At 44.0% G+C, this 26653-nt stretch overlaps 1 protein-coding gene across 7 annotated transcripts in view; it reads right to left on the bottom strand.

Moving 5' to 3' along the window:
* Positions 1 to 11944: 11944 nt before the first annotated feature.
* Positions 11945 to 26653, bottom strand: part of tanc2a (tetratricopeptide repeat, ankyrin repeat and coiled-coil containing 2a) — a 1096529-nt gene continuing 1081820 nt past the window's right edge. For all 7 annotated transcript variants that reach the window (XM_085966617.1, XM_085966618.1, XM_085966619.1 and 4 more), the window contains one exon: positions 11945 to 19212. In XM_085966617.1, the coding sequence (XP_085822743.1) occupies positions 17259 to 19212 (1954 nt within the window). In that variant the 3' untranslated portion in view covers positions 11945 to 17258. The remainder of the gene's footprint in view (positions 19213 to 26653) is intronic.

Genomic DNA, 26653 nt, shown 5'->3' with positions numbered 1-26653 from the left:
AGCTGAGGCCTCTTGTGTGTCACCTCCAGGGAGAGATAGATATCTCCTCAAAGTTGCCCCCAGTTCCTCCAACTCACTGCTGCCCTGTGTCCGTAATACCACCTCCTTGAATAAACAAGATGCCATGACAGAATGGGTGGATCAGGTGTAGGAAGGGTCCTTGTGGGGGCACCAGGCTGCTCAGATGCTTCTTTCTCGAAGCATTCAGCACCTTTGAGGGATGCAAAGGACAACCAACTGACTTGTGCATCATAAGGTTGTGCCACTCTTCCGTAGCACCGTGTTTCCCTGCACCTCGCCGAGAGCTGACTGCTGCCATTGGAAAGGCTTCACTGTGATTCTCACAGAAGCTTGGCAGACCCCCCATTGAAGTGTCCTGCACTCATTGAGTCAGCACAAAACTAGCCCAAGCAGAGGAGCAGCACAGCAGCTACTGCCCTGGTTTAGGGCTGACCAAATGGACAAGCAGCTGAATGAAGTAGCTGTGAGGACTGGTGAGTCTGGCGAGCCAGGCCCCACTCTATAGAGGGTCGGATGGCACCAATTTGAGGCAGTGGTTGTGAACCTCAGAAGGATCTGTAAAGACACCCAGGAAACTCCCATCTGCTGGGGGAGTGAGGCCTCCACATTGAGCAGCCTCCCACCTTGCTTCTACTCTGAAAAACCAGCACACCAGACCAACCCAGCAATTGACTTGTGGCCCCTTCTAATATGTGACTCCATGAACGGGGGCATTGCAAGATTGTGCGGCTTGGGGAGGGGGTGTGGCTGTATCTGTTTCTCTGAGGCTGCATTTGATAAATCCACAGCATTGACGATTTTGCATTATTTGTGCTGCACAGTTAGTTTAGTGAGGCGAACTTCATTCATCAGTTCCCCCCACCGGCTCTCATTCTCCCCCCAGCTCCTGCTTCCCCTGCTCCCCTCCCCGGCTCCCCCTCCTCCCCAGGCTCCCATATCCCCCATGCACACACCCCACGGGTCCTGCGCCCCGGCTGCACTTGTAAGGAATGCCAGTGCGGAGGGCACAGCGTGGACGGCCCAGAGTGGAAAGCCCGGGGGGAGGGACCCAGGAGGAGGGCCCAGCACGGAGGGCTTAGGGCAGAGAGTTCAAGGCAGAGGGACCAGCATGGAGGGCCCACGGCGGAGGGCCGAGCGAGAAAGACCCAGCGTGGTGCAAATCTGTCTCTAATGTCAGGGTTATGTGTGTCTGTGTGCGTGAGAGTGTGGGTGTGTGTGTGAGTGTGAGTGAGAGTGTGCGTGAGAGTGTGTGTGTTTGTGTGTCTGTGTGGGGGGGAGGGTGTGTGTGAGGATGAGGGTGAAGGTGTGAGAGAGTGTGAGGATGTGTCTGAGGGTAAGCTTGTGTGTGAGGGTGTCAGTGCGAGCGTGTGTGAGGTTGAGGTGTGTGTATGTGAGGGTGTGTATGTGTGTGAGGCTGAGTGTGTGAAGGTGTGTGTATGAGTGTGAGTGTGTGTACACACTTCCAGTCACACAGCAGTTGAAGCTGCACCATTTGAAGATCGACCGATAGTTACAATGGCATAACAGGATATCTATTTATTTACAATTCATAAAATTATAAATTTACAAGTCATGTTGATAGATTGATCAGTTTGATGCTGAGAAGGAGGAGGATCAGGGCCTGTGTGTTTAGGCTTCATTCTGATGGTGACAGCAGCAGTTCATTCGGCAGCTGTTCCACCAGGTGAGCCTCTGGGTGGGTCTTGCTGTGTTGTGAGTCCAGAATGGCGATACTACGAGAACCGAAGATTTCACCTCCTCATAAAGGAACTGACTGCAATTGAACCCTCAGTACGTCAAGTATCTCTGATACCTGGTCCCCAAGTTCACTGCCTCGTCTTTAAATGGTGGTTGGCATGAGCACAGCGGCTGCACTGGAACAGCTGAGGTGTTGGTCGGACAGTCCTTTGTAGACCATAAAGAGCAAGTTGCCCAGCTGGCCATGGGGCAACACTAAGGTCGTGTCCGTGGCTCTCTCTCGTTCATTGTCTTTTGTTGAAATGATCCAGTCTCCTGCATGATTGAAAATGGCCTCAAGTCCATCACGGGCGAGGTCCTGAAGTAATATTTGCTTCAAAAGCATTTGTAGGGCATTTGTGGTTTGGGTATAAAGTGTCGCTGTCTCTTTTATATTTCCATTTGTGTCCTTGTCCAGTTCTGGAGGTACCAAGCTGAACGTACTGGTCAGGCAGGTTTGAATCAATTGGCAGGTGTCAGCTTGGTTTGATTCAGTGTGTAGTAGTTTTACAAGAAGCGTGCAGGCAGTCATGGCTGTCGAACAGGGCTCTGTAGAAAGCTCTGGTGGCTCGGCCTCAATAAGAGCCTGTATATATATAAGCAGCACCGTTTCTGATAAAGTTGATGGGAACTCTCTGACGATTTGAATATAGGGATCTGGCTATCTGAGTCATGGTCTGTATTCAGCTGAACTTTAGTGTGAGATCCCTAGATTCAGCCTTTATCCCCTGCCCACTTGTAATTAATTGACTAACAGCTGGCAGAATGTGGCTCTCGATTGTGGACAGCAGTTCCTCAGGTGCGCAGACTGCCATGTTCCCATAGCACAGAACCAGTGTGCTCTTGACTTTAGCCAAATCTTCATCAGGCTTGACCCTAGATCTGTTGGACTCAGCAAACTCCTCCAGGCTACTGAGCATATCATCAAAATGTGCCATGGCACAGAAACCAATGGCAAGGGCTGCTCCCTCTCGCTCCGCGCACTCACTGTGCTGCACACTCAGTAACATTGGGTGAAGCTTCTCCTTTACGTTCTTAGTGCGGGTCTGGCGGAGCACTGTCCCAGGAGATTTAGAAAGCCCTTCTCTTGTGGGGAATGATGGTTAATGTTGATTTGTTTTGATATTTCATCAGCGAGTTGACGTGCATTCCTCATCATCAATCGTATTCAGAATTATGCACAAGACCAGCAACAATTACTTCTTCCATTCTGATTGGGACTGAGGCTCCTCGGAATTCTCCAGTAAATGGTTAACTAATGCTGCAAGCTCCACTTCCCACCACCTCACTGATTCTGGGTGGATATTGTGGCTCAGGAGTTGCATTAGCCTCAGTGCCACAGCTCCTCGGCCTCCTCCTTGATATGGGCAACAAGACACGACAAGGAGACGGGTCAGCAGTGCCTGGGCTTTAGGGAGATTGGCATCTTCATTGTAAGTAAGAGAAAACCTTTCACTGCCAGCCTGCAGTTTCTTTTTCCCAATATGTGCTGAACAATTGCAGATTATTGCTAAAGCCTTGATGTACTGGGTCACAGTGACAAACTCCAGTAAGAATGGCCAAAATACATCCTCCATCTTCACTGCAGTTGTGATCAAACACATCACTCTTCCATATAGTGTGACTAATTCTTCATCTGTTACCGGGTCTGGCTGATGATTGGGTGGTACCAGGGTCCCTGAATCAATGGGTGCAGTACACTGTTGGATGAGGAATTGCACCATTGCCTTTCCTCCCTCGGGCTCAAGGTAACCTTGCTGGGCCATGGCCCATATTACCTGGGCAATGAGCTTCTTCTCCTGATTGCTGCTCGTCTAGAAGGACTGGTTTTATTACGGCCACAATCTGAGCCTCTTCCTCTCAAAGTGCGATGAGACCGATGTGATGAGGTGCTTCAGTACAGTGAGTGTTTCTACTCTCATTTGTTGGCCAGCGTTCTCTAACTGGGATAGGAGAAATTTGACCATTTTTCTACATAAGCTGGGGCCAGAACTCAAACAGCAAAGGATCTCAGTCTGGTTCTTCACAGCAAGGTGATCATTAGATCCCAGTGAAACACAGATCTGCTGGTGGAGATTGTTAAGCAGGATGTCCATCTGTGTTTTTAGCCTGAAACACCTCATCTCTGCGGTAACATCCATCGCATATGCACAAATGCAGTTTGTAGCACTTTGCTGTATTTGTCCGGCCCTGTGGTTTCTGTGTTGCCATGGTTTTCATTGTGAGGCCAGGTTACATAATCCCTCAATTGTGATGGCCCTGGGTCATGTGCCCATATAAGTCCTGCCAGCTGTTTGTGGCAGTTTAAGGTGGGTGGTTAAGGCCCAGACCGGAGATACAGACCATACGGACAAGGCAACATTCCCAACCCTTGGCAGCCATATTGGATTGAGCAGCTGTTCATTTCTAATAAAGAACCCACCGCACCACAGACACTTGTGACACAAGATGTAGAAATGGGAGTGAAGGACAAACATTTCTAGCAGAATTGCCCCCAAATTGGGATGTTCATGTGTCAGGGATTAAAGCTGCTTAATGATGTCATCAGGAAGTTGCTGTGACATCACAGCAGTTGGTTGTGACATCAGTGAATTTTGTTGTCATGTGCGGTCGGTTATGACATTAGAGCAGTCCATTCTGACATTAGAGCAGTCCATTGTGAAATTAGAGCAGTCCGTTGTGACATGTGTTCCACTCCTTGTTCTCTATTGCCTACCACCTGATTTTTCTCACCCACAAATTCTCCCTGCTTTCCTCCTTCAGCCTCTGCATCCTCGGCCATTTCAATCTCCATCTCAGCTCCCCTTATCCTTTCTCCTCTGATTTTACTGCCCTCCTGTTGACCCTTAAACACTCCTACCCATCATGGCCACCCCCTCTACTTTGTCATCTCTCTTGGTCTCACTACTTCCCTGGTCTCAAACACTGACAAGGCCATCTCTGACCAAATCATTTTATCATCCATAACCCCCGACAACCTTCCAACCCCATTTTCATCTCCGTCCACCCCTGCAAAACTCTCTCTCTTACAGGAAGATAGGAACATTAGGAACAGAAGGAGGCCATTCAGCCCCACGAGCCTGCTCTGCCATTCAATTAGATCATGGCTGATCTGAACCTCAACTCCATTTACCCACCTTTGCTCCATATGCCTTCATACCCTTACCCAACTACAATCTATCAATCTCCAATTGTCCTAAAATCCACAGCCTTTTTTGAGAGGAAGTTCCAGATCTCTACTACCCTGTGTTAAAAAATTATTTCTGATTTCACTCCTGAATGGCTTGGCAGCTATACAGGACTATATCTCTCCACTCACTGATCAATGGCACATGTCCCATTCTGTAGCACTGATTTAGATAGAGGACTATACCTCTCCACTCACTGATCAGTGACACAAGCCTCATTATGTAGCACCGATTCAGATAGAGGTCTACACCTCTCCACTCACTCAACAACAACTTCTTGTACTTATATAGAATCTTTAATGTAGTAAAACGTCCCAAGGCGCTTCACAGGAGTATTATAAAACAAAATTTGACACCAAGCCACATAAGGAGAAATAAATGCAGATGACCAAAAGCTTGGTCAAAGAGGTAGGTTTTAAGGAGCGTCATAAAGGAGGAAAGAGAGGTCGAGAGGCAGATTGGTTTAGGTAGGGAATTCCAGAGTTTAGGGCCTTGGCAACAGAAGGCACAGCCACCAATGGTTGAGCGATTATAATCAGGGATGCTCAAGAGGGCAGAATTAGAGGAGCGCAGATATCTCAGGAGGTTGTGGGGCTGGAGGAGATTACAGAGTTAGGGAGGTTATGGAGGGATTTGAAAACAAGGATGAGAAGTTTAAAATTGGGTCGTTGCCAATGTAGGTCAGCGAGCGCAGGGATGATGGACGAATTGGACTTGGTGCGAGTTAAGACGCAGGCAGCAGAGTTTTGGATGACCTCAAGTTTCCGTAGAGCAGAATGTGCGAGGCCAGCCATGAGTGTGTTGGAATAGTCTAGAGGTAACAAAGGCATGGATGAGGGTTTCAGCAACAGATGAGCTGAGGCTGAGTTACAGAGGAGGAAATAGTCTGTCTTAGTTATGGTGCGGATATGTGGTCAGAAGCTCATTTCAGGGTCAAATATGACATCAAGGCTACGAACAGTCTGCTTCAACCTCAGACAGATGCTAGGGAGAGGGATGGGGTCGATGGCTAGGGAATTGAGTTTGTGCGGGGACCGAAGACAATGGCTTCGGTCTTCCGAATATTTAGTTGGAGTACCTTCACTGCACGGTTCAAGGCGGCAGCTCACCACCACCTTCTCGAGAGCAATTAGCGATGAGCAATAAATGCTGGCCCTGTCAGCGACGCCCAGATCCCATGAACGAATAAAAAAAATGCTGTCTATACAACAGGGTGCGATCGAGCGTGACTCCTAAATAGGAGGGTTTTTTTTGGCATGGTTTACCTCTGCGCCACAAAAGGAGACTTTCAAAGCTTGATGGGTGTTGAGGTGGAATGTCAAGGTGACGGTCTTTTGTGGGTTTGGCCGAAGTCGCCATCGGCGGAAGTAGGCCACCATCCTCTGTAAATAACTGGTCAGGGTCTCCTTGGTGACGGACAGATTTGTTTTGCGTGGCCAAGGCAATGTCATGAACGGATACGAACTTGCGGGACTGTTTCGGGCAGGTCACTGGTGTAAGCATTGAATAACATGGGTGCCAGGACAGAATCCTGAGGGTGTCTGTTGTTCAATGTCCTATATCTGCTCTTCTGGGTGCCAGAGTACACATGGAAGCATCGGATGCTAAGCATGGAGTTGAGAAGATGGATCGTTGTTCTGCAGGGTAAAATGGTGGAGAGATTGAAAAGCAGTCCATGCTTCTATACTGTGCCATACACCGCTGACAGGTCCACGAGTGCTCCGGCGGACTTGAGCTGGCGCTGGAAGTCTGCTTCGATGTGTGTCGTTAAAGCTACCACTGGGTCGCAGCAGTTACGGCTGCTCCGGAAGCCCGCTTGCTCCTTAGGAATGGTTGGCTCGATGATGGGGGCTAGTCTGTGGAATAGTTGCCTCTCCAACACTTTATAACAAGGCAAAGTAAGGAGATCGGGCGGTAGCTGGAGGCTTCACAAGCATTCTTCCCCTGTTTCTTGGAGGGCAATTATTTTAGTCCCCCTCCAGATAGATGGAATTTTACTGGTTGCCAGTACCTCAGAGAAGGAGGTCAACCATCTATTCGCTTTGGGTCCCAGTGCTTTTAAGAATTCTGGGTAAACACCATCTGGACCAGCGGCTTTTCCAGATTTGGTTGTCGCCAGGGCTGCGTTTAGATCGTCCAAGGTGAATGGATCACAGTTGACAATCTTGGTGCCGCCATCAAGTTTGTCTAAAGCTGCCCCTTCACCTGGTGTCAAAATTCTTTGTCCACTGGAGCCTTTGATGTTTGTATCAAGTGGGATGCAATGGTGTCCGCTCTGATGGTCATCCTGTGTTTATAGGTGCAGTTTGCTCTGCCAAGTTGACGGAGCAGGGCCCGTGCATTCCTGCTGGAGTCAGTGAAGTTAGTCTTCTCCACAAGGCTCCTCCACCTTTCACGTCTCGCCGAGTTCAAGGACTCCAGCATTGTGGTGACTGTGGCTGGGTTCTTGTTCAGCGAATACTCCTGGTGGAGAGCCTCGCTTTCTTCCATCCAATGAGGGATATATGTCTATGTCTATATATCTGTATACCCCCCCGAGGTATACTGCGTTTTGCGGCAGCTTTAATAATTCCCGAAACATCTGTTGAAGGCATTGGTGGTTAGCGGAATCCACCTGATGTTGGTGTCAACTGTCCTTTGAAAGGTTTCCCAGTCTGCTTTTTTGAAGTTCCATCGTGGTTCCGGTGTTGATGTAATGTCAGGATGGTGCCTTGTCAGCATTGCCTACATGACGAAAAGAAATAAAAGAAAAATGTCACAAAAATGAGGCAGCTTTTAGTACTTGCTTCTTTCTTTCTGTCATAATACATATTGGGTGAAAATCAAGTTTCATTTAGAAAATGGTCAGTTTGTTCTGATACCATAGCCCCAAAATATAGAGAATGTGTCTGGCCAGGTGTTCAAGGGAGGGGCCAAGCCATTCAATTCAAATACAAGTATCTTCTGGGTTTTATTTGCAATTATTTATGATTGGCAACTCTTTTTTGGAGTGCAAGAGACTCATATTTAAATTTCCTTTGCCTAGGTCATTTGATTTCCAAAAATGTTGCTCAGCCTGTCTTCCAAAATGAGTAGGCTATGTGAAGACACCAGAGACACTCAATGCACAGTCAGCAACAAGCTGCCACATAAACAACAGCAACTTGCATTGATGTAGCACCTTTAACTTAGTAAAACATCCCAAGGTGCTTCACAGGAGTGCAAATTTGACACCGAGCCACATAAGGAGATATTAGGACAGGTGACCAAAAGCTTAGTTAATGAGGTAGGTTTTAAGGAGTGTCTTAAAGGAGGAAAGAGAGGTAGCAAAGGAATTCCAGAGTTTAGGTGCTAGCCGGCGAAAGGCACGGCTGCCAATGGCGGAGTGAAGAAAATCGGGAATGCGCAAGAGACCAGAATTGGAGGAGCGTCGTAACTCCAGGAATGCTGTGTCTGTCTAGTTTCCATTATGGTGCATGGACTGTTATATTCTAATTTAAGGATATTAAACTGGTAACAACGGCAAATCTATAGTGAATCATTATTTCTGCTCACTTATCCATTTACAGCTCAATAAATTTGTGTGGCAGTTTATAGCCTACGGCACAGTCTAGGGGAATATTTATTCTACTGCCTTCCAAACTGAAGATAACATGTGGGCGTGATATTACAGTAGCTAAAGTAGTAACGAGGATTTTCTGTTTGATTCCTGGACTTGCCACACATTTCCTACATATTGCACAAGTAAAGACACACTCTGTCATAGGAAGTGAGGGCGTGCCTATGGGACTGGTCTGAGGCATTACACTCAAGGAATATACCAAGAGTAAAGACCTGCAAAATTAACATTCTCTCTATTCTGTCCCAACATGCCTGAACTCCAACCACAGACACTTTACCTGTTTTTGTTGGCTTCTCCCAGTCAGGCTAATAATTTAGTATTCAGTCATTGGCCATTTATGTGATGAACTCACAACACTTAGGACTGCCAAACTTTTCACTTAGGACACACACTGGACAGAGAGGGGACCTGTCTGACAATCAGTCGAGACTGATTTCAAATCCATCAAGTAGAATGTCCATTTCACAATCCAGAGGTGGAAAATTCAAACCACAGAGGTGCTCGACACTTCAATTTGTCAACTGTTGTCACCTCTTGGTCAGGTTCACAAGGTAGAAAACTTTACTGTGCTGAGTTCTGCAGCACAGTAACACGAGGCTCAGCTGATCACAGGGGAAGGATGGTGGAATCTGTACAGGAATCAGTGACTCAGCCTACCCAATTCCTAAAGAGGTAGCGTGCTGCGGCCATGGGTCTGTACTAGTTCTGGCCAGAATACAGAGACTACTTTATTTCAAGATGACAATTAAAAAAAAATAAGCTCTTGATAAATACAGCTTCAAATTTGCAAGTCCAGCACATTGCCAAAACTAATAAAAAGGAAGGAAAAAACTACCAATACTGGGAATGAAAAGTAAAATCAGAAATTTCTGGAAATATACAGCGGGTTGGTCAATATCTGTAAAGAGAAAAGGCAGGTTAATGTTTTGGGTGCTGAACCTTCAACAGAACTCAATTCTGACAAAGGGTCCACACCTGATACGCTAAATTTCCTTTTCAAATGTGTATTTCCAGCATTTTCTTGTTATTTCAATTGCTAGAACTGACTTGTGTTATTGTCATTCTCTCTCACACACACACAAAGTAGTGAGTCTATTATCAATAAAAATAAAAGGAAATCTATTTAAACAATGACCAGTCTGACTAATTTAATCAACCCATTAATAGAGCTAACCTCTACCACAAATGTTGAAAATCTGAAAAAATAGTAATTGCTGGAATCGCCCTTCACGAAAATTACCTGCATGTACTACTCACAAGTTGCTATGCTTTATTCCTCAAGTGCTTGGGCCATACATGCAACCAACAAACTGAAAGCATGTGAGGTGACAGTGAACACGTTTGTAACCACCACTTCCAACGTTCAGTCATCATATTTTAAAGTGATTAAAGCATACCCTCCCTGCCCCAACCATCCAACTTCCTTGATTCCTTCTCTAGGGTGCAAGAACTCTGCCCTGATCAGTGAGGAACTCAAGATGTTTTTTTTTTTTAAAGCCTCCCTTAGTGGCCTTTGCAACTATGTCCAGTTTGCCAACTCTGACCAGGATCGCAGACCTTTCCGACCTACAGATGTGGGGACTGACAATTCGCAATTTCCCTCCGCCACTGTAGCGATGGTGGAGTGGGATTTCTTTGGCGTTGCAAAAATTACACGCCAGAGCCCATCGGAATTGCCAGGGTCAGGCTATTTAATGAAGCAGATAGGTACTCGCATCAGAACTGGTGCAACTGGGGCATCTGCTAGGATGGGCAGTAAATAGACATGTTGGGTAGCCAATGAAGACAGAGTCAGCTAGTCCAGCAGATCAATACAGAAAAGACAAAAGGTGATCTGCTTTCCAGGAATGTAGGATCACTTTGCAACCAGCTGCTGTAAGAAATTTGGCCTCTCAGTATCTGGTGGGTCCCTCTTCTATCTTTGTGGAAGTACTGAACAGCTGCTTGATATGCTGGTTTACAGGATGCTGGGGTCACCAGAGAAGGCTGCCGAGAACATCCTTCTGCCAGTCCCACCAACATCCATGACATCAAGTTGCAGGAGGGTGGGCGCAAGGACTTCCCATCCCCCTCCCAAGGAAACCTAAGTGATTCTCAAATAGGGTGTAACTGGGTCCTATCGCAAATTCCATCCTAAAACATGAAAAAATATTCAGGGCATGACAGACCATAGAAAATCTCAGAGTCACAGTCAAAACTACTTCAGCATTAAACTGTTCAAAATATTTGCCCATGCGTGTTAAGGTAGAAGGATTCAGAAGGTAGAATTACCTCTTTATTCCAGAATAGAAATCACTAAAACATTATCTGAATCAGCAAGATTCTCAAGCTCTTCAACTACATTGAAGTGGACTGGAGTGGAGATGCTGGACCCAATGACAAAGATCACCTTCAAAGCTTCATCTTAAGTCATTACAAATGGTCTTCCAAAGCCAAAATCAATTATAGATTAGGTCAAAACAGCAATGTGGGACATCAGATACAGGCAGTGAAGGGAGATTCATCCTTATCTTCCCAAAAGTAATTCTAGCTCTGAATATTTTGCCTCAAAATTTCTCAAAGATGGGGAGTTCTCGATTACGCTGACCTTTTCTGGCCTGTTTATATCGGCTGGGACAGAATCATTGAAGCTGACACTTCAGCAGTATGTGGTGCTGCAGTTTTACTATAAAAGCTAGGGAAAAATGCTTGGTTGCAAAAGAGCAAGTTGCTTATTCCTTGGTCCCACTATATTATACAGAACCTGCCTCGATCAATGCTTTTGATATGGATTGGGCTCACTGTAGTCAATAATTCTCCTATGCTAAATGAATCTTCTTCTAATCTGAAGTGTATGTTAGATTTGGGCAGCAAACCTATTCCCAAAGAGTGGCCTTCAATGAATAGAGGTGTATGTAACATACCGTCTTCAGGGATGTGCAATACATGAAGCCTCCTGCAAGCCATACTGAAACACTTCAACAAAAATAAGATGAAAGCAGTGATGGCAAAACGTCAACCGTGTTCAGGTGTCAATGTCAGAAATTCACAAGTCAGAATCAGACAATTCTACAGCACAAGACATGTTTCCAGAACTATGCCCACTGGGTACATGACGCAAGACCCTGCTGCTGATACAGGAGAAAAACCACTGGAGTCTGGTCTGAGCAGCACTTTGATTTGAGACAATATTACATGAAGATCACTTCGGAGTACAAAGACTCCTAAGAAGGAGGTTGCCCCTGTGGAAAATGAGCCTGTTCTAGTAGAATGTGTAGCAGTTGCTAACACTTTTGTTTACATCCATCTTGCACATTGTGTAGAATTCGTTCTGTGCTGCAACACTTCATTCATGTCTGATTGGATTGCAGACAACTTATACCTCTATACGAATTTCAAAAATAACCATTAATGAAAGTTAGGCAGTTGTGTTTCATTTAATTTGAAGTGTTAACCATTTATAAATAGGTACAGTATTTTCATACAGTAAATTGTACAGATCACAATCTGTAAATGAAAAATAAAAACAGAAGCATTCGTTTAATTTTTTTGTTTTGTTTTTGCACTAACTCACAGCCCACATGTACAGACAATATTACTCTGCTCAGCAAGCAATACAGCAAAGAGAAATCTCCATCCAAAATATGGAAAGGGCCGCAGCCCAGGGCGACCTGGATACAATATCACAACCTTTTGTAATTATTAATCAGTAACTGGAACAAAACATGCAGTTTATAATATACAGAGAAAAATCCTTTACATCAAGAGAGAGGGGAAAAGAGAGGAGGGGAGAGAGGGTGAGGGGGTGGTGAGAGAGCGAGATGGGTAGAGAGAGACACACACGAGAGAAAACCAAAGATTTTTATACAGCTCCCCAGCTGGTGCCTCGCTGTGTACAGATGCCTTCTTGGTGCATTATTAACAGTACAGCAAAAAATAAAGGAATCCATGAATCCACACAGAACTGACACATGGTACAATATAATTTTCTGCAATTACATTCAAATGTTTAGTATTCTGTTCTATCATTTTCAAGGGGAGAAAAAAAAGTACCTACACACATCCCTGCCGCAGCTGATTCTGTATCTACTCAACAAAAAAATAACATTGCACTCCTCATTAAGAAGGAAAATTCATTCCTGTTATACATTGTACTCGGTTTTGGGTGAATCCCAAAAGGACCAGACTGTTTTGGTCTGAAGTGTGCTATCTACCCGGAGTGTCAATACCATTAAGTTTGATAATCTTAACTGCAAATATACATAACTATACTTAAAATCAGAATGAAAGTTTAAACGTACATTATGATAAACAATGTTCTGAAACCTCACAGGGCTATTTTCAATGTAATAATTCTGGTGAAGGTCTGACAATTGATGTCCATGAACTATGTATTGCACCTTGCCCCAATATTTTAATTTCCTCCCTTAACTCTACAATGAATGTGGGAAAATAAGCCAGCTCAAATATTGGACTTTGGGATCACTAGAGAGAGAGAGAAGCAACAGATGATCAGTAAGATCTGTAGATATGTAATCACTAAATTACATTTTCAAATCATGGCACTTTTAAAAATAGTAAATTCCTGAATGTTTTAAGTAGCTCTCCAACGCTGCATATTACAAGGTTTAACCAGTTTCTCCATGGTGATTCACTGACATATTTTAAGACACCTTTTGTTGGTCTATATACAACCCTCACTTATCCATGCGCTAAGGTAAGGGTTACTACACTCCCATTAATGTGGAGTAGGTTCCTTTTTTCTTTAAAAGCCAATAAATTTGAAGTATGTGCACTGAATTTAACTAGAGTGTACTTGCACTTTAGAAACCAACAAGTTAAAACATTAATGCCTCACAATTTGTTTCAGTTAAAGAGGGCGCTTCAAAACATCACTGGAGTAATTGGAAGGATGTGCGTTATGTTATGAAGATATTGTTGCTGAGGGTGAGTGTTTATGTTTAAATCAGGAGCGGTCAGTAACTTTAATGCCAAGCATCATAAATTAAAGGTAAGAGTAAATTATAGAATCATATAACCATAATTCAGCGTTCTGTAAATAGGCCAGAAAGTATAATTCGATCACAATTTAGTTATAAAATGTTCCTTCAGTTACCGGTTAAGGGGTAATTCCCATGGCTCTGCTGGCGGTAGGAGTGCATCGTTTATACTGGCAGCAAGTTATGTAATTGGATAATTACTGAAACGTAGCCTAGGTGGGCCAACAAAAGTAACAACTATCTCTTCGGCACAAACTGCAAGACCCACCAAGATGTATGTAAGTCTTCACTTCAATAACAAGAATTATGCTACGTCTTAACTGGTCTATGTAGAACTAGCTAGAGATATGGGCAACAAGAATATAGAGTTGCAGTGACACTGATGCATTAGCGAGCTCCTGTGATTTTAAAAGCTGCAGGCTAGAGGAAACATTCAGCCAACACAACTTAACTCCAAATTAAGTTTTCGGTTAGTCTGTTGGTCAATCTTTTATTAATAAGGGGCTCCAAAGAGGTTTTGAAATCCGGATCAAGCTGAATAGGCGTGATCAGGATTTATTCAGAATATAACCCAAACTGTGGCCCTAATTGTGCATTTAACTCGGGCCAGAGTTAAGAAAAATGGTACTGCTATTTTTCCATTTTGTTTCTTCCGCATTGTTCTCTGGCCTGTGGTGCTGACAGTTGGCAATTATTTCTACACTTCATGTGCACCTGCTTAAGTCAATTTATGCCATGCTCCATGTGGTTAATGGAGACTACCCATCTGTAACATCCATCTCCCTGGCAGTTTTGGGAGGCTCTCCTCTTCTCCCCTCTCTTCAATAACTCTTGCAAATCAAGTTTCTTTTGCCTAGAGTCCAGACCAATAGAATTTGCAGGCAGCAAATCCAAATACTCATCCTCAATGTTAGTTGTGCTGTTCTAATCTAGATTTATAAACAACATAGTGTGTAATCAGCATACATTACATGCCCTCTCTCATCAATGTCATGGTGGGTTTCTACTATTGAATTCTGTACTACAAAAATATTATAGGCACATGGCAAAGGACTGATTTTTGTATGCATTTTCAGGTAACAAATACCATTTCTATTTTATGCATAATATATACACGGTGAAAGTGAGAGTTAAGTTGTGCGCTGTTGGAGTTTCCAAGGAAGAGAGTTTGAGGGATGCTGGATTAGTGCCCACCAGTGTGGCATTTATTTACAGCAAACCTGTTTTGTGCTACAAATTTAGTATTTTGTTTTTTTTCTGTGAAATACACCAAGGATCACAACTGTTTATCTCCTAATGAGAACACTAGTCACGATTATCTATCCAGTATATAAAGGTTAACGATAAAGTGCACTCATATACAGAAAATACAGATGGCAAACTTTCAGTACAAGAATTTTGTGAAATAATGTGTTGGTGTAATTAAGGAACTGCACACTGTGATTAAGTGTGGCTTTTTTTTTGCCTATCCTTGTGTATTTTAATGCTAAGATGACTTCATATAACTTTGTTTTACTGGAGTGCATTTGGGGGACATTTCCAAATATGAATAGAATTACATGGCAGTGAAGTAGAGACAATTGACAAAGGCAAAAGCAAACTGTCTCGCAAATGAAGTCTGACAAAATACCAATTCATACACTCGGAAGGGGAAACTGAGAAATGAAGGAAAGGAAGAGGAAAGTGACTGTGAGGCATGAATGATAGATGAGAGTTTAAAAAAAACTGGCATTGGTAATAAATGGAGAGAAGATGATGCACCATGGAACAGTATTGACGCAGTGAGTTCCTGTTGTTGGTTAGGTGGAGAGGAGGTGGTGCCAAGCAGAAGACAAACACCTCCCACAGGGAAGACCATGGAGAAGCAAGTAAGCCAAGACATGAATTTCATACCAGTTCATTCCACAGCAACTGTGGCTTCGTTTTCTAATCAGGGTGTCTGCATCCCACTCTCTGCTTAGAATGAAGGATATAAAAATAAGCGATAGGGGGGAGGGAGTTAATTGAAAACAAAATTATACAGAATAAGGTTGGAAACAAATTCAGGGATGTTAATTGGGACCAGTAACTCAACTTAATTCAAGTACACGTACAATGTGTTCTACAAGTTTGTATTTAAGACTTATACACTATTAAACTTATGATCTTTTTAGATGGGAAGAACAACAGGCCAAAATAGGACGTTCTGCTTGGAGTGTTCATTCTGTCCTAATCAGATAGTGCAAGTGGAATTTCTAGGATGGGACCTTAAATTTTACAAGGAAAGTGACATTGCTGAAACAAAGACAGTGCAGGAAAAGAAGGATTAGAACGTGAATTGGCAAGCTTTTTGGTCAATGCCATCAAATCTGATTATTCAATAACACTTTAAAATAACACGGGAAACAAACACAACAGTCCTGTTAACAGGAATTATTCCTTTCAAGACGGCACATTTCAATACCATCAGAAATGTTAACAAAATTCCATTTCTTTTATTCCAGGACATTGGGAATAAGAACTGCCCCAAGCTACTGAACATTTCTCAAATTCTTTTTTGCAACTAGAAGTATTGGAAATTTTAAGGAAACTATGTTTGCAATTGCTGTAGGACAGAAAATGGGTGTGAATTCTGAAAGTGTTCCAGTGCCGACACTAAAACAACAAACAAAATTTGATAAGAATGATTGGTTTTCTTTTCAAGTGAGGTGGGACAGAACACTGCAGTTAATGCAAGAGGTGCAGATGTTGGCTGGTAAAAGCATGGAAAGCATCATGGGGATGATGTTTCACAGGGGTGGGGCTCTCCCACTCGTCCAGGAGAATAGCCCTGGGAACCCCAGAAAAATGGCATCAAATTCATTGTTCTGGGGTTTCTGTGGCACTACTGCCAAAGATACAACTAAGGAGCAGGAGAATGCCAGTGGAAAGTCAGCTCCCATATTCTACGCTTTGGGAATGTCCCCTTCTATTCACACCAATTCAACAATAGTTGCACCTGGTTAAAAATAAAGTTTAAAAAAAAAATTACCTGATACAAGTTGACTTAACTTAAAATACTCTTAAATATTATTAACTACAGGTCCGTAGAGAGCAAAACTTCATACAACATTTACAGTATTAAACAGATTAACCTTGCAGCTAAAACAAACACTTACTGTTTATCTCTGAAGGTAAATTAGTCCTGATCCCATGCTAGTGCAGAGAATTGATCTCGAGATTAAATGCAGATTGGTGTCTGAGGTTCTGGAAACGTACCGACAGTTCTGTGCAATGCACCCATTACGTATAAATCATAGTAAACTGATTACAAGCTGTACAAATCACAGCAGTGTCTTTGAAAATAAATGTCATTATCTGCACCTTATTGTAACTTATGCGTTAGACTTCTTTAAAAAGCCTAAATAAAATTACCCATAAGTACTTTTTAACCTACCTATGTAAAGTAAAAATGTGAACTGACCTGATAATGCATTAGTCTAACATCCGTCACTTAAACATTCATACTTTGATATTCATTTCACCTTTTTTTTCCCCCCTGACATTTAAACTTCTGTACAATAGTTAGAAAAGTTAGAAACTACTCATAATTAAGCAACGGAATAGAACTGAACCCACTACTGTTTTTTTCTGGCTTATTTCATATGCAAGTGGAAGCAGCTTCATTGTACAGTGCACTGTGTGGCTACATGTGCAAGAAGTTTAATTGCAAACCTGCTCACAACATGGAATTTAGAATCTAGAGGATTCCCTTTATACATTTGACTCTACGAATGGTCTCTTTGGTTTTAAAGGTGACGTTGGCCCTTGTCGTGAGTCTCTGGAAAGCTGCCGATATATGCTGTCCTGGTATGCCTGTGCAACAGGCAATGTTCTAGCCACCTTCACATCTGGGTACGAGGGAGCCTGACTAACCCTCTCCAAAATCTCTGCCCGGGATCCATTGGTCAGCTTCCCATGGGAGACACACATGTCGTCCTCTATCAAGTGGCCGTTTTGGGCATTGTTAGTCTTATTGAAGAAAGCAATATTACTGACTGGGGGTGGACTATAGGAGCCAGACTGGGGGGACATCCCTCCAGAGGAGGTGGGGCTGGTGATGACAGTGTCGACAGAGGACACAGCCCACGTTCGGCTCTGCTGGTGCATGTGAGTGTATTGCTGTGTCCGAGCTGTTTTATCTATGATCCCCATGAAAGGCGTGGTCCTGGAGCGACCAGAATCTCCGGGGTAACCTTGTGTTGGAGAGATGGGGGACTGTTCTTCACAGGATCGGCTTTCATAAGAGGGCTTGAGTGGAATCTCCATCTGCTGGATGGAGGCAGAAGGTCGGAATGAAGACACAACATTGGAGCTAGAAGAAAGGCTATTGTTAGAGGGGGAAAATCGAAGGCCAGTGCTCTGAGAATGGAGCAGTGGTCGAGGCGTTGGTGGGTGAGGTTTAATTTCTGGAGCATTCACAGTGAGTGCCCTCCTGATCATGTGAGATACATCTGGAGATGCAATCTGGCTGGATGGTACAGAGGACCTATCTAATTCATGTTTGGAGTGAGAAACAGGATAATACGAAGCAGACTGACTGCGACCAATCTGAGGGGTTTGGCCATACCTCATCCCTCCTCGGAAGGCAGAAGAGGGTCTTTGGCTGTGATCCTCTTTAGTCATCACTGTTCCTGGAAGCTGGCAAACATTGCTTATTGCACCTGCACTTAGACTGGCTTGCACATGCTGGACAGGTCTGCTGTCTGCCACCACTCCACCCATTACAGGCTGGTAAACCAGGCGGCTTTGAGTAGGAGCCATATCAACTGAAGATGATTGATGCTTGGTGCTCATGGAATGGGGCCCCTGGTTGTAGGCTCCACCAAGTATAACAGCACTAGAATGCACTGCAGAACTGGGCTGGTTAGTGCGCACAATTTGGGCTTTGGCTGGTTGTAATCTAAGCCCTTGTTGGGGTAGACCTGATGGAGGTTGAGATAACTGATAGGGTCTTTGTGCCATTTTGGATAAAGGAGACTTTGGCCTACCGGGAAGCTGACCTATGGTGGGTTCTTGTTGATAGCGGACTGGGGAGCCAGACTGAGGCCTATATACACTCATACTATCTGCAGGAGGACTGGCTCTGTACTGTGGGGCTCTACGCAATGGTGAAGGAGGGGGACTTGACTGATATTCTTTGCTTTGTCCACCCACTGTGGGTGGGCTAAAGCGATATGAAGACCCCTGATGAGCAGGGGAGGTAGGCGGAGGACTAGGCCGATAATGAGAATTCTGGTGAGTAGGAGAAAGTGAAGGCGACGTAGATTGGTACCCCTGCCGAGTCGGGGAGGAGATTGAAGGGTTTGGTCTGTAGTCAAAAACTTGGTGGGAGTTGAGAGGCGAGCTGGATCTGTAGGTGGGCTCACGGTGTGCAGGGGAAGGAGGTGGACTCTGGATAACTGGCAGCCCTTGGCTAGGTCTCGGTTCTGTCTGTAAGCCAACAGAGGCATTGTCCAACTCCTGCTCCAAATATTCCTCGTCATATAATTCATGCATAGAGTCTCCGTCTTCTCGCTGAGGCTGTTGTTGGGCATATTGCATCTGCTGGCCATACTGCATCTGCCTGAACTCATCTTCTACTCGTATCAACAAGCGTTGTATCTCACGGTTATTCGGGCAAAGCTTCACGGCTTCATGCAAATCTTCTAGGGCGGCTGGAAACTGCCTGTATGAAAAAAAAAGGTGTGTGAAATAAATATACTCTTACTTTAGAGACATTATCCAACACTTGCAAGTTGCCTTGCAGATAGTACACAAAGGGCAGAAAGTAACATGCCCAGTTTTCCAAACAAATCATCTATCTACCCGCTTTCCAGGGGAGCTCCCAATATCTGTACAAACCCTTAAAAGATTCCCCTCATCCCTATGTTTCTGGGGCTAACCTCATGTTACTCTGCGCTCAGTCTTCTCACACCCTCACCACTAGATCTGCGTTTCTAAATGAAAGAATGAATTTGCATTTATATAGTGCCTTTCGCGTACTCAGGACGTCCCAAAGTGCTTCACAGCCAATGAAGTACTTTTGAAGTGTAGTTACTAGTGTAATTTAGGGAAATGAGGCAGCCAATTTGCACACAATGAGGTCTCACAAACAGCAATGAGCTGAATGACCAGATAATCTATTTTTAGTATGTTGATTGAGGAATTGAGCTAGGACACCGGGAGAACTCCCCTGTTCTTTTTCAAATAGTGCCATGGGATCTTTTACGTCCACGAGAGGCATAGGGGGCCTCGTTTTAATGGCTCATCTGAAAGATGGCACCTCTGACAGTGCAGTGTCAGTCTAGATTATGTGCTCAAGTCTCTGAAGTGGGACTTGAATCTCCAACCTTTTGACTCAGAGACAAGAGTGCTACCAACTGAGCAAGGCTGGTTATAGATAGAACTCAGTAATGAACATGCACACTGCGACTATTCAGGACATATATAATTCAGAATTGTATTTCTGCAAACTACTTTCACAGATTAATTGATACTGACTGGTTCCTGCAGTTACACTCTCTCACTTCTGATGATCAGAGTGTGCTAGTCTCGAACACAAAACGTGGAAAGGACAGTACATTATAATGCCAAATCAACAGCTGTCCTTCCTAATAAGCTCTGGTGAGAATGGAAAGTGTCTGGCTTCTTGTCAGTGGTGCCCCTACCAATAGGACATTACACTACTACTACCTACTCCCTTGACCCTATTAGGACTTGCTCCCTCCACCCTTGCAAACTACCACCCCATCTCCAACTTCCCTTTCCTCTCCAAAGTCCTTGAACGTGTTGTCGCCTTCGAAATCCATACCCATCTTTCCCGCAACCCCATGTTTGAATTCCTCCAGTCAGGTTTCCATCCCTGCCACAGTACATCAAAGTCACAAATGACATCCTTTCTGACTGTGACAAAGGTAACCTATCCCGCCTCATCCTTCTTGACTTGTCTGCAGCATTTGACACAGTTGACCACTCCATTCTCCTCCAACTCCCCTCCGTCGTCTAGCTAGGTGAGACAGCACTCACCTGATTCCATTCTTATCTATCTAATCGTAGCCAGAGAATCACCTGCAATGGCTTCTCTTCCTGTTCCCACATAGTTACCTCTGGTGTCCCCCCTCCTATTTCTCATCTACATGCTGCCCCTTGGTGACATCATCTGAAAACACAGCGTCAGTTTCCACGTGTACCCTGATGACACCTAGCTCTACCTCACCACCACTTCTCTCGACCCTTCCACGGTCTCTAAATTGTCAGGCTGAGTGTCCGATATCCAGTTCTGGATGAGCAGAAATTTTCTCCAATTAAATATTGGGAAGACCGAAGTCATTGTTTTCGGTCCCTGCCACAAACTCCGTTCCCTAGCCACCGACTCCATCCCTCTCCTGAATATCTATCTGAGGCTGAACCACACTGTTCGCAACCTTGGTGTCATATTTGACTCTGAAATGAGCTTCCGACCACATATCCACAGCATAACTAAGACCGCCTATTTCCCCCTCTGTAATATCACCCGTCTCTGCCCCTGCCTTAGATCATCTGCTGCCGATACTCTCATCCATGCCTTTGTTACCTCTAGACCTGACTATTCCGACGCGCTCCTGACTGGCCTCCCACATTCTACCCTAAGTAAACTTGAGGTCATCCAAAACTCGGCTGCCCGTGTCCTAACTCACACCAAGTCCCGTTCGCCCATCACCCCTGTGCTCGCTGACCTACACTGACTCCCGGTTAAGCAACGCCTCAATTTCAAAATTCTCATGCTTGTTTTCAAATCCCTTCATGGCTTTGCTCCTCCCTATCTCTGTAATCTCCTCCAGCCCCACAACCCTCCCCGAGATATCAGCCCCTCTCTAATTCTGCCCTCTAGAGCATTCCTGATTATAATCGCTCAACCATTGGTGGCCGTGCCTTCTGTTGCCTAGGCCCCAAGCTCTGGAATTCCCTGCCTAAAGCTCTCCGCCTCTCTTTCCTCCTTTAAGATGCTCCTTAAAACCTACCTCTTTGACCAAGCTTTTGGTCACCTGCCCTAATTTATCCTTGTGTGTCAAATTTCTTGTCTTATAATACTCCAGTGAAGCGCCTTGGGATGTTTTACTACGTTAAAGGCGCTATATAAATACAAGTTGCTGTTGTTGCTCAAAGCATGGCACAGACATAGCTCTGTTTCATTGCTGTCAATGGATCCTTGGTACAAAAGGTGAAACAATTTCAAGCTATGACAAGTCATGAAGAGAACAAGTGAGCTAGCAAGGAGCTTTGTATGTAGAAGTAGAACTTCTTTGAAAGAAATAGTAAAACTGCACCTACATTAAGAAATCTGATATTCATTCAATCTCCACACACAAATAGAAAAGTAGACCAAAACAGCTTAAAAGTGCATGAGTTTTCTGGAAGCACAGTAGTGCTGAAATAATCATTATCCTGAACTCTCAGGTCAAAACAATAATGACTGCTTTAAGTTAGCTGCCGTACAGATTTCTGTGAAAGAAACCCAACCTTCCACATACTGAGTAGAGTGAGCTCCAGCTTTTCCAGCTGGGTCCTGTCCTACCAGAGTTTAACCAAGGAAGATAAACGATTCAAACTGTAAATCATGGCTTAGTAATAGATTTCACTAAAGCTTTGTTCCCAAAGGAAACAAACAATTGTCTAGGTTGAAGAAGATCTTTTATTCTAACTGCATAAGAGAGGCATCAATGACAGTTCCTTTCACGAGAAGGAATGGAGGTGATGGAGGGCACTGATTTCCTGACATAAATGATACACAAGCATTGCTTGGCAGCAAGGAAGAACCTAAGAACTGCACTAACCACATGCCATACTCAACCAGGAGGATCAAGCTGCAATTGACGCAATTCACCTACTTTTCACGTCAACACTGAGGCTAGTAATCATCTTGAGAAAGAAGTTGAAAATTTGTGGGTTCAGAAACGGTTCCAACTTCAGCTTGCTGAGAACTAAATTCAATACCCACAAAGCGACAACTGTGGCATACTTCTCAAGGATCTTGTACAAACTGGCATACCACAGGATATCTCCAACTGAAGGGGTAATAGGTGGAGAGTGCAACATGACAATCAGACAGTTTGGAGTGAGTCTCTCAACCAGCAGCACGTGACACAAAGAATGATTTGAAATGAGTCATAACACCAGTAGACAAATTGTCATTCTAAGCCTTCATAGTGGAGGGTTTCCAGGAGACTAGGACTTTTGCCATTACGGACTGCTGGAATCTCAGTTGCTTAAGGTCAGCTTCTTTAAGACCCATGCCATTAAACAGAATCTCTGATGTTAGATCAGAATGACTTCCCGGTACAGATTTTGATGGTTTTGTTGGCCATTGGGATCAGGAGGTCTGAGAAGCAGGTCTTCAGGGGCCACCAAATGGTGGTAAGGAACTCAAAACCTGCAAATAATGAAAACCAAACTGATAAACAGCAAGGAGACTTTTACTACTGGGAGAGGACATAACCCACTTCCTGGAATGGGAGAAAAAGAATGGAAGGGCATCTCTAGATTGAAGCTGTTGCAGCAGAATGGGAAAGATTAACACCTGATGCAGTGTGTGAATGTTCTCATAGGGATTTCCCCCATTTTGTATGTGGAGGAAGAATCATATCTCCAAAGTTATTAAATCTCAGTGAAGCAGTGGTATTAATGTTGGTTACTATGGTTACAACATATAGTTCCAGAATGGCGGGTATGCGATTAAAGCAGGAGACAGAGTCAAATATTGTAATAAGCTTTTTCCAGTTCTGACGAAGGGTCATCAACCTGAAACGTTAACTCTGTTTCTCTCTCCACGGATGCTGCCTGGCCTGCTGAGTGTTTCCAGCATTTTCTGTTGTTATTTCAGATCTCCAGCATCCGCAGTATTTTGCTATTGTAATAAGCTCAACGCCCTCTATTGCAGCAATGGGACAAGTTGAAGCATCATCAATATTACCATTCAAGATGATTTTTGAAATTTGTTCTTTACTGTGCAGTACTTGATGGGATAAGGTTTTTGTTTCCAGTTACAAGTCTGATCAAAATAACAAGTAACTCTGGTCAGTCAAGTTGCTTTAACTTGTTGAGATTAAAAATAATTTTACACAAGAGCTCCATCTCTAACCTCGGTTACTTTTGCAGACTTTTCTACAATTTTCTTCTTTTAAAAATAAATCTATTGTTTAATCTCATAAATATCTGTGCTGAACTCTAGCTCTAGGCAATGCCTTCCTCTAGCAGCAGTCGTCCACAGTCTCAAGAGTTCCCTCACTGGTTATACTACAGGCTTTCATTATAGAGGAAGCACATATATAGGGGAGCTTGTATTGTGCACGCCATCTTGAAGCTCTAAACATCCAACTCTAGTACTGCATACCAGGCTTACTCATCACTAACTGCATCATCCAGGTCTTCATAGGAGGAGCATTAGCAAAGAGACACACTACCCAGGGCATTCAGTGACAGATGGACACTGGCAGGAACCATTCCTTTCTGTATCCACCTCCCTTTTATGCCTCAAATTCACAGCTTGGTCCTAGATCTTGCACATGGACTGGAGGAAGCCCTTCCGTTGCATACTTAAGAGTTCTGGACCACAAAAGAGAGCTGTTTGGACATGTCTAATGTGTCATATGCTTAATCTGTATAGCTGTTGCTGGAAAAAAAAAGTCAGACCAAAATGGCCCTTCACTCTTTCGCAGCATGATTCTTGAGGATTGGGTCCAGGCTGAGGTTGGAATCCACCAGAACTCCCAGCTACAGATACGGATCAACAATGAGGATAGGCTCCCTTTGTATTTTTCAATCATACCTTGAGGTACTCTCTTAAGCCTTGCAAGGCCAGGATACCACATTTAGGAGGTCCCATCACCAGGTCCCACTAGTTGGCCCATTCTTCAATACAGTGAGCAGAGCACACTAAATTCCGAGGTAATTCTGCCAGCAACACATCATCTGTGAAAAGTAGTGCTGCAATATTTTCAGAAATGCCTTGAATAGGTACTCTGAGGACGTCTTATACAATGCCAGTGCCACCCAACACATCATAGATGAAGACATTGAATAGAATAGGTAACAAACTGCCTACTCCTATTTCAAGAGAAATAGGTTCAGCAAGTCTCCATTTACCATAAAATGGAGCTGGAGCACACAATCTGAATAAAATCCAAAATTTGGGATTGTGTCCCAGTTTCCACCTTCAAAATAAGGGTCAAATGAGGGGCATATAAGCACTATAAGGGCACTGGTGAGACCACACCTGGAGTACTGCGTAGTTTTGGTCTCCTTATTTAAGGAAGGATATACTTGCATTGGAGGCAGTTCAGAGAAGGTTCACGAGGTTGATTCCTGAGTTGAAGGGGTTGTCTTATGAAGAAAGGTTGAGCAGGTTGGGCCTAAACTCATTGGAGTTTAGGAGAATGAGAGGTGATCTTATTGAAACATATAAGATTCTGATGGGGCTTGACAGGGTGGATGCAGGGAGGATGTTTCCCCTCATGGGGGAATCTAGAAGTAGGGGGCATAGTTTCAGAATAAGGGGTCGCCCATATAAAATGGAGATGAGGAGGAATTTCTTCTCTCAGAGGGTCGTGAATCTTTGGAATTCTCTATCCCAGAGAGCTGTGGAAGCTGAGTCATTGAATATATTCAAGGCGGAGATAGACAGATTTTTGAAAAACAGGAGAATAAAGGGTTATGGGGAGCGGGCAGGAAAGTGGAGTTGAGGCCAAGATCAGATCAGCCATGATCTTATTGAATGGCGGAGCAGGCTCGAGGGGCCGAATGGCCTGCTCCTGCTGCTGTTTCTTATGTTATGTTCACTAGGTTGAACATTTTATGAAAATCGATGAATGCAATATAATTGAGATCTCGAGCCTCATAACGCCTGCAATCTTATATAAAGCTGCAAACTGTCCAACACATTCCTTCTAAGAGCAAAATCCTATTTGTTCCTTTCTGACAGAACATCTGAAAGACATGCTCCGACAACCTGAAGAACCACTTTAAGAGCCCATTAATACCAGCGAGATTTTGCGATAGTTTTCCGATTCACTAGGATACACTTTCTTGTGGCTAGAGACCACAATTGTGCTGTGGAACAGCAAAGGTATACGTGCATCAAACAGAATTCAATTCACCAGCCTCAGAAGGCAACTCCAAAGTGAGTTGGTAGTTCGTAGCATTGTTCAGCAAGACCACTGCTATTCTTACCCCTTACTTCCAGCAGCTTTTAAGAATTCTGCATGAATACTATTCACACCTGCCGCTGTAACATTAACTGGGTGGCACAATGCACAATCCAAGTCTTCCCATTAAAGCATATGAAATATAGTCCACCAGCATATCCAACCTCGATGTATATAGGTCCTTACTATGGCCTGTTGGCTGTATAAGTTTCTCACCACCCAAAGATGTTTTATAAATACATAAAGAGCAAGAGGATAACTAAAGAAAGAGTAGGGCCTATTAGAGACCAAAAAGAAAGCTTGTGTGTGGAGGCGGAAGATGTGGGTATGATTCTTAATGAATACTTTGCATCGGTCTTCACAAAAGAGAGGGACGTTGCAGACATTGTAGTTAAGGAGGAGGAGTGTGAAATATTAGATAAGATAGATATAGTGAGAGAGGAAGTATTAAGGGGTTTAGCATCTTTGAAAGTAGATAAATCACCAGGCCAGGGTGAAATGTATCCCAGGCTGTTAAGACAAGCAAGGGAGGAAATAACGGAGGCTCTGACCATCATTTTTCAATCCTCTCTGGCTACAGGTATGGTGCCGGAGGACTGCTAACATTGTACCGTTGTTTAAAAAGGGTGAAAGAGATAGACCGAGTAATTACAGGCCAGTCAGCCGAACCTCAGTGGTGGGTAAATTGTTGGAAAAAATTCTGAGGGACAGTATTAATCGTCGTTTAGAAAGGCACGGATTAATCAAGGACAGTCAGCATGGATTTGTTAAGGGAAGGTTGTGTCTGACTAACTTGATTGAATTTTTTGAGGATGTAACAAGGAGGGTTGATGAGGGTAGTTCTTTTGATGTAGTCTCCATGGATTTTAGCAAGTCTTTTGACAAGGACCCACATGGTAGATTGGTCAGAAAAGTAAAAGCCCATGAGATCCAAGGGAAAGTGGCAAG

Source organism: Somniosus microcephalus, chromosome 24 (assembly GCF_052327205.1).
Source record: "Somniosus microcephalus isolate GS21.2 chromosome 24, FLI_Smic_1.0, whole genome shotgun sequence".
NCBI classification, from domain to species: domain Eukaryota; kingdom Metazoa; phylum Chordata; class Chondrichthyes; order Squaliformes; family Somniosidae; genus Somniosus; species Somniosus microcephalus.
Note: the sequence above shows the minus strand (reverse complement) of the source record. Positions and strands in the feature narration are given on the sequence as shown.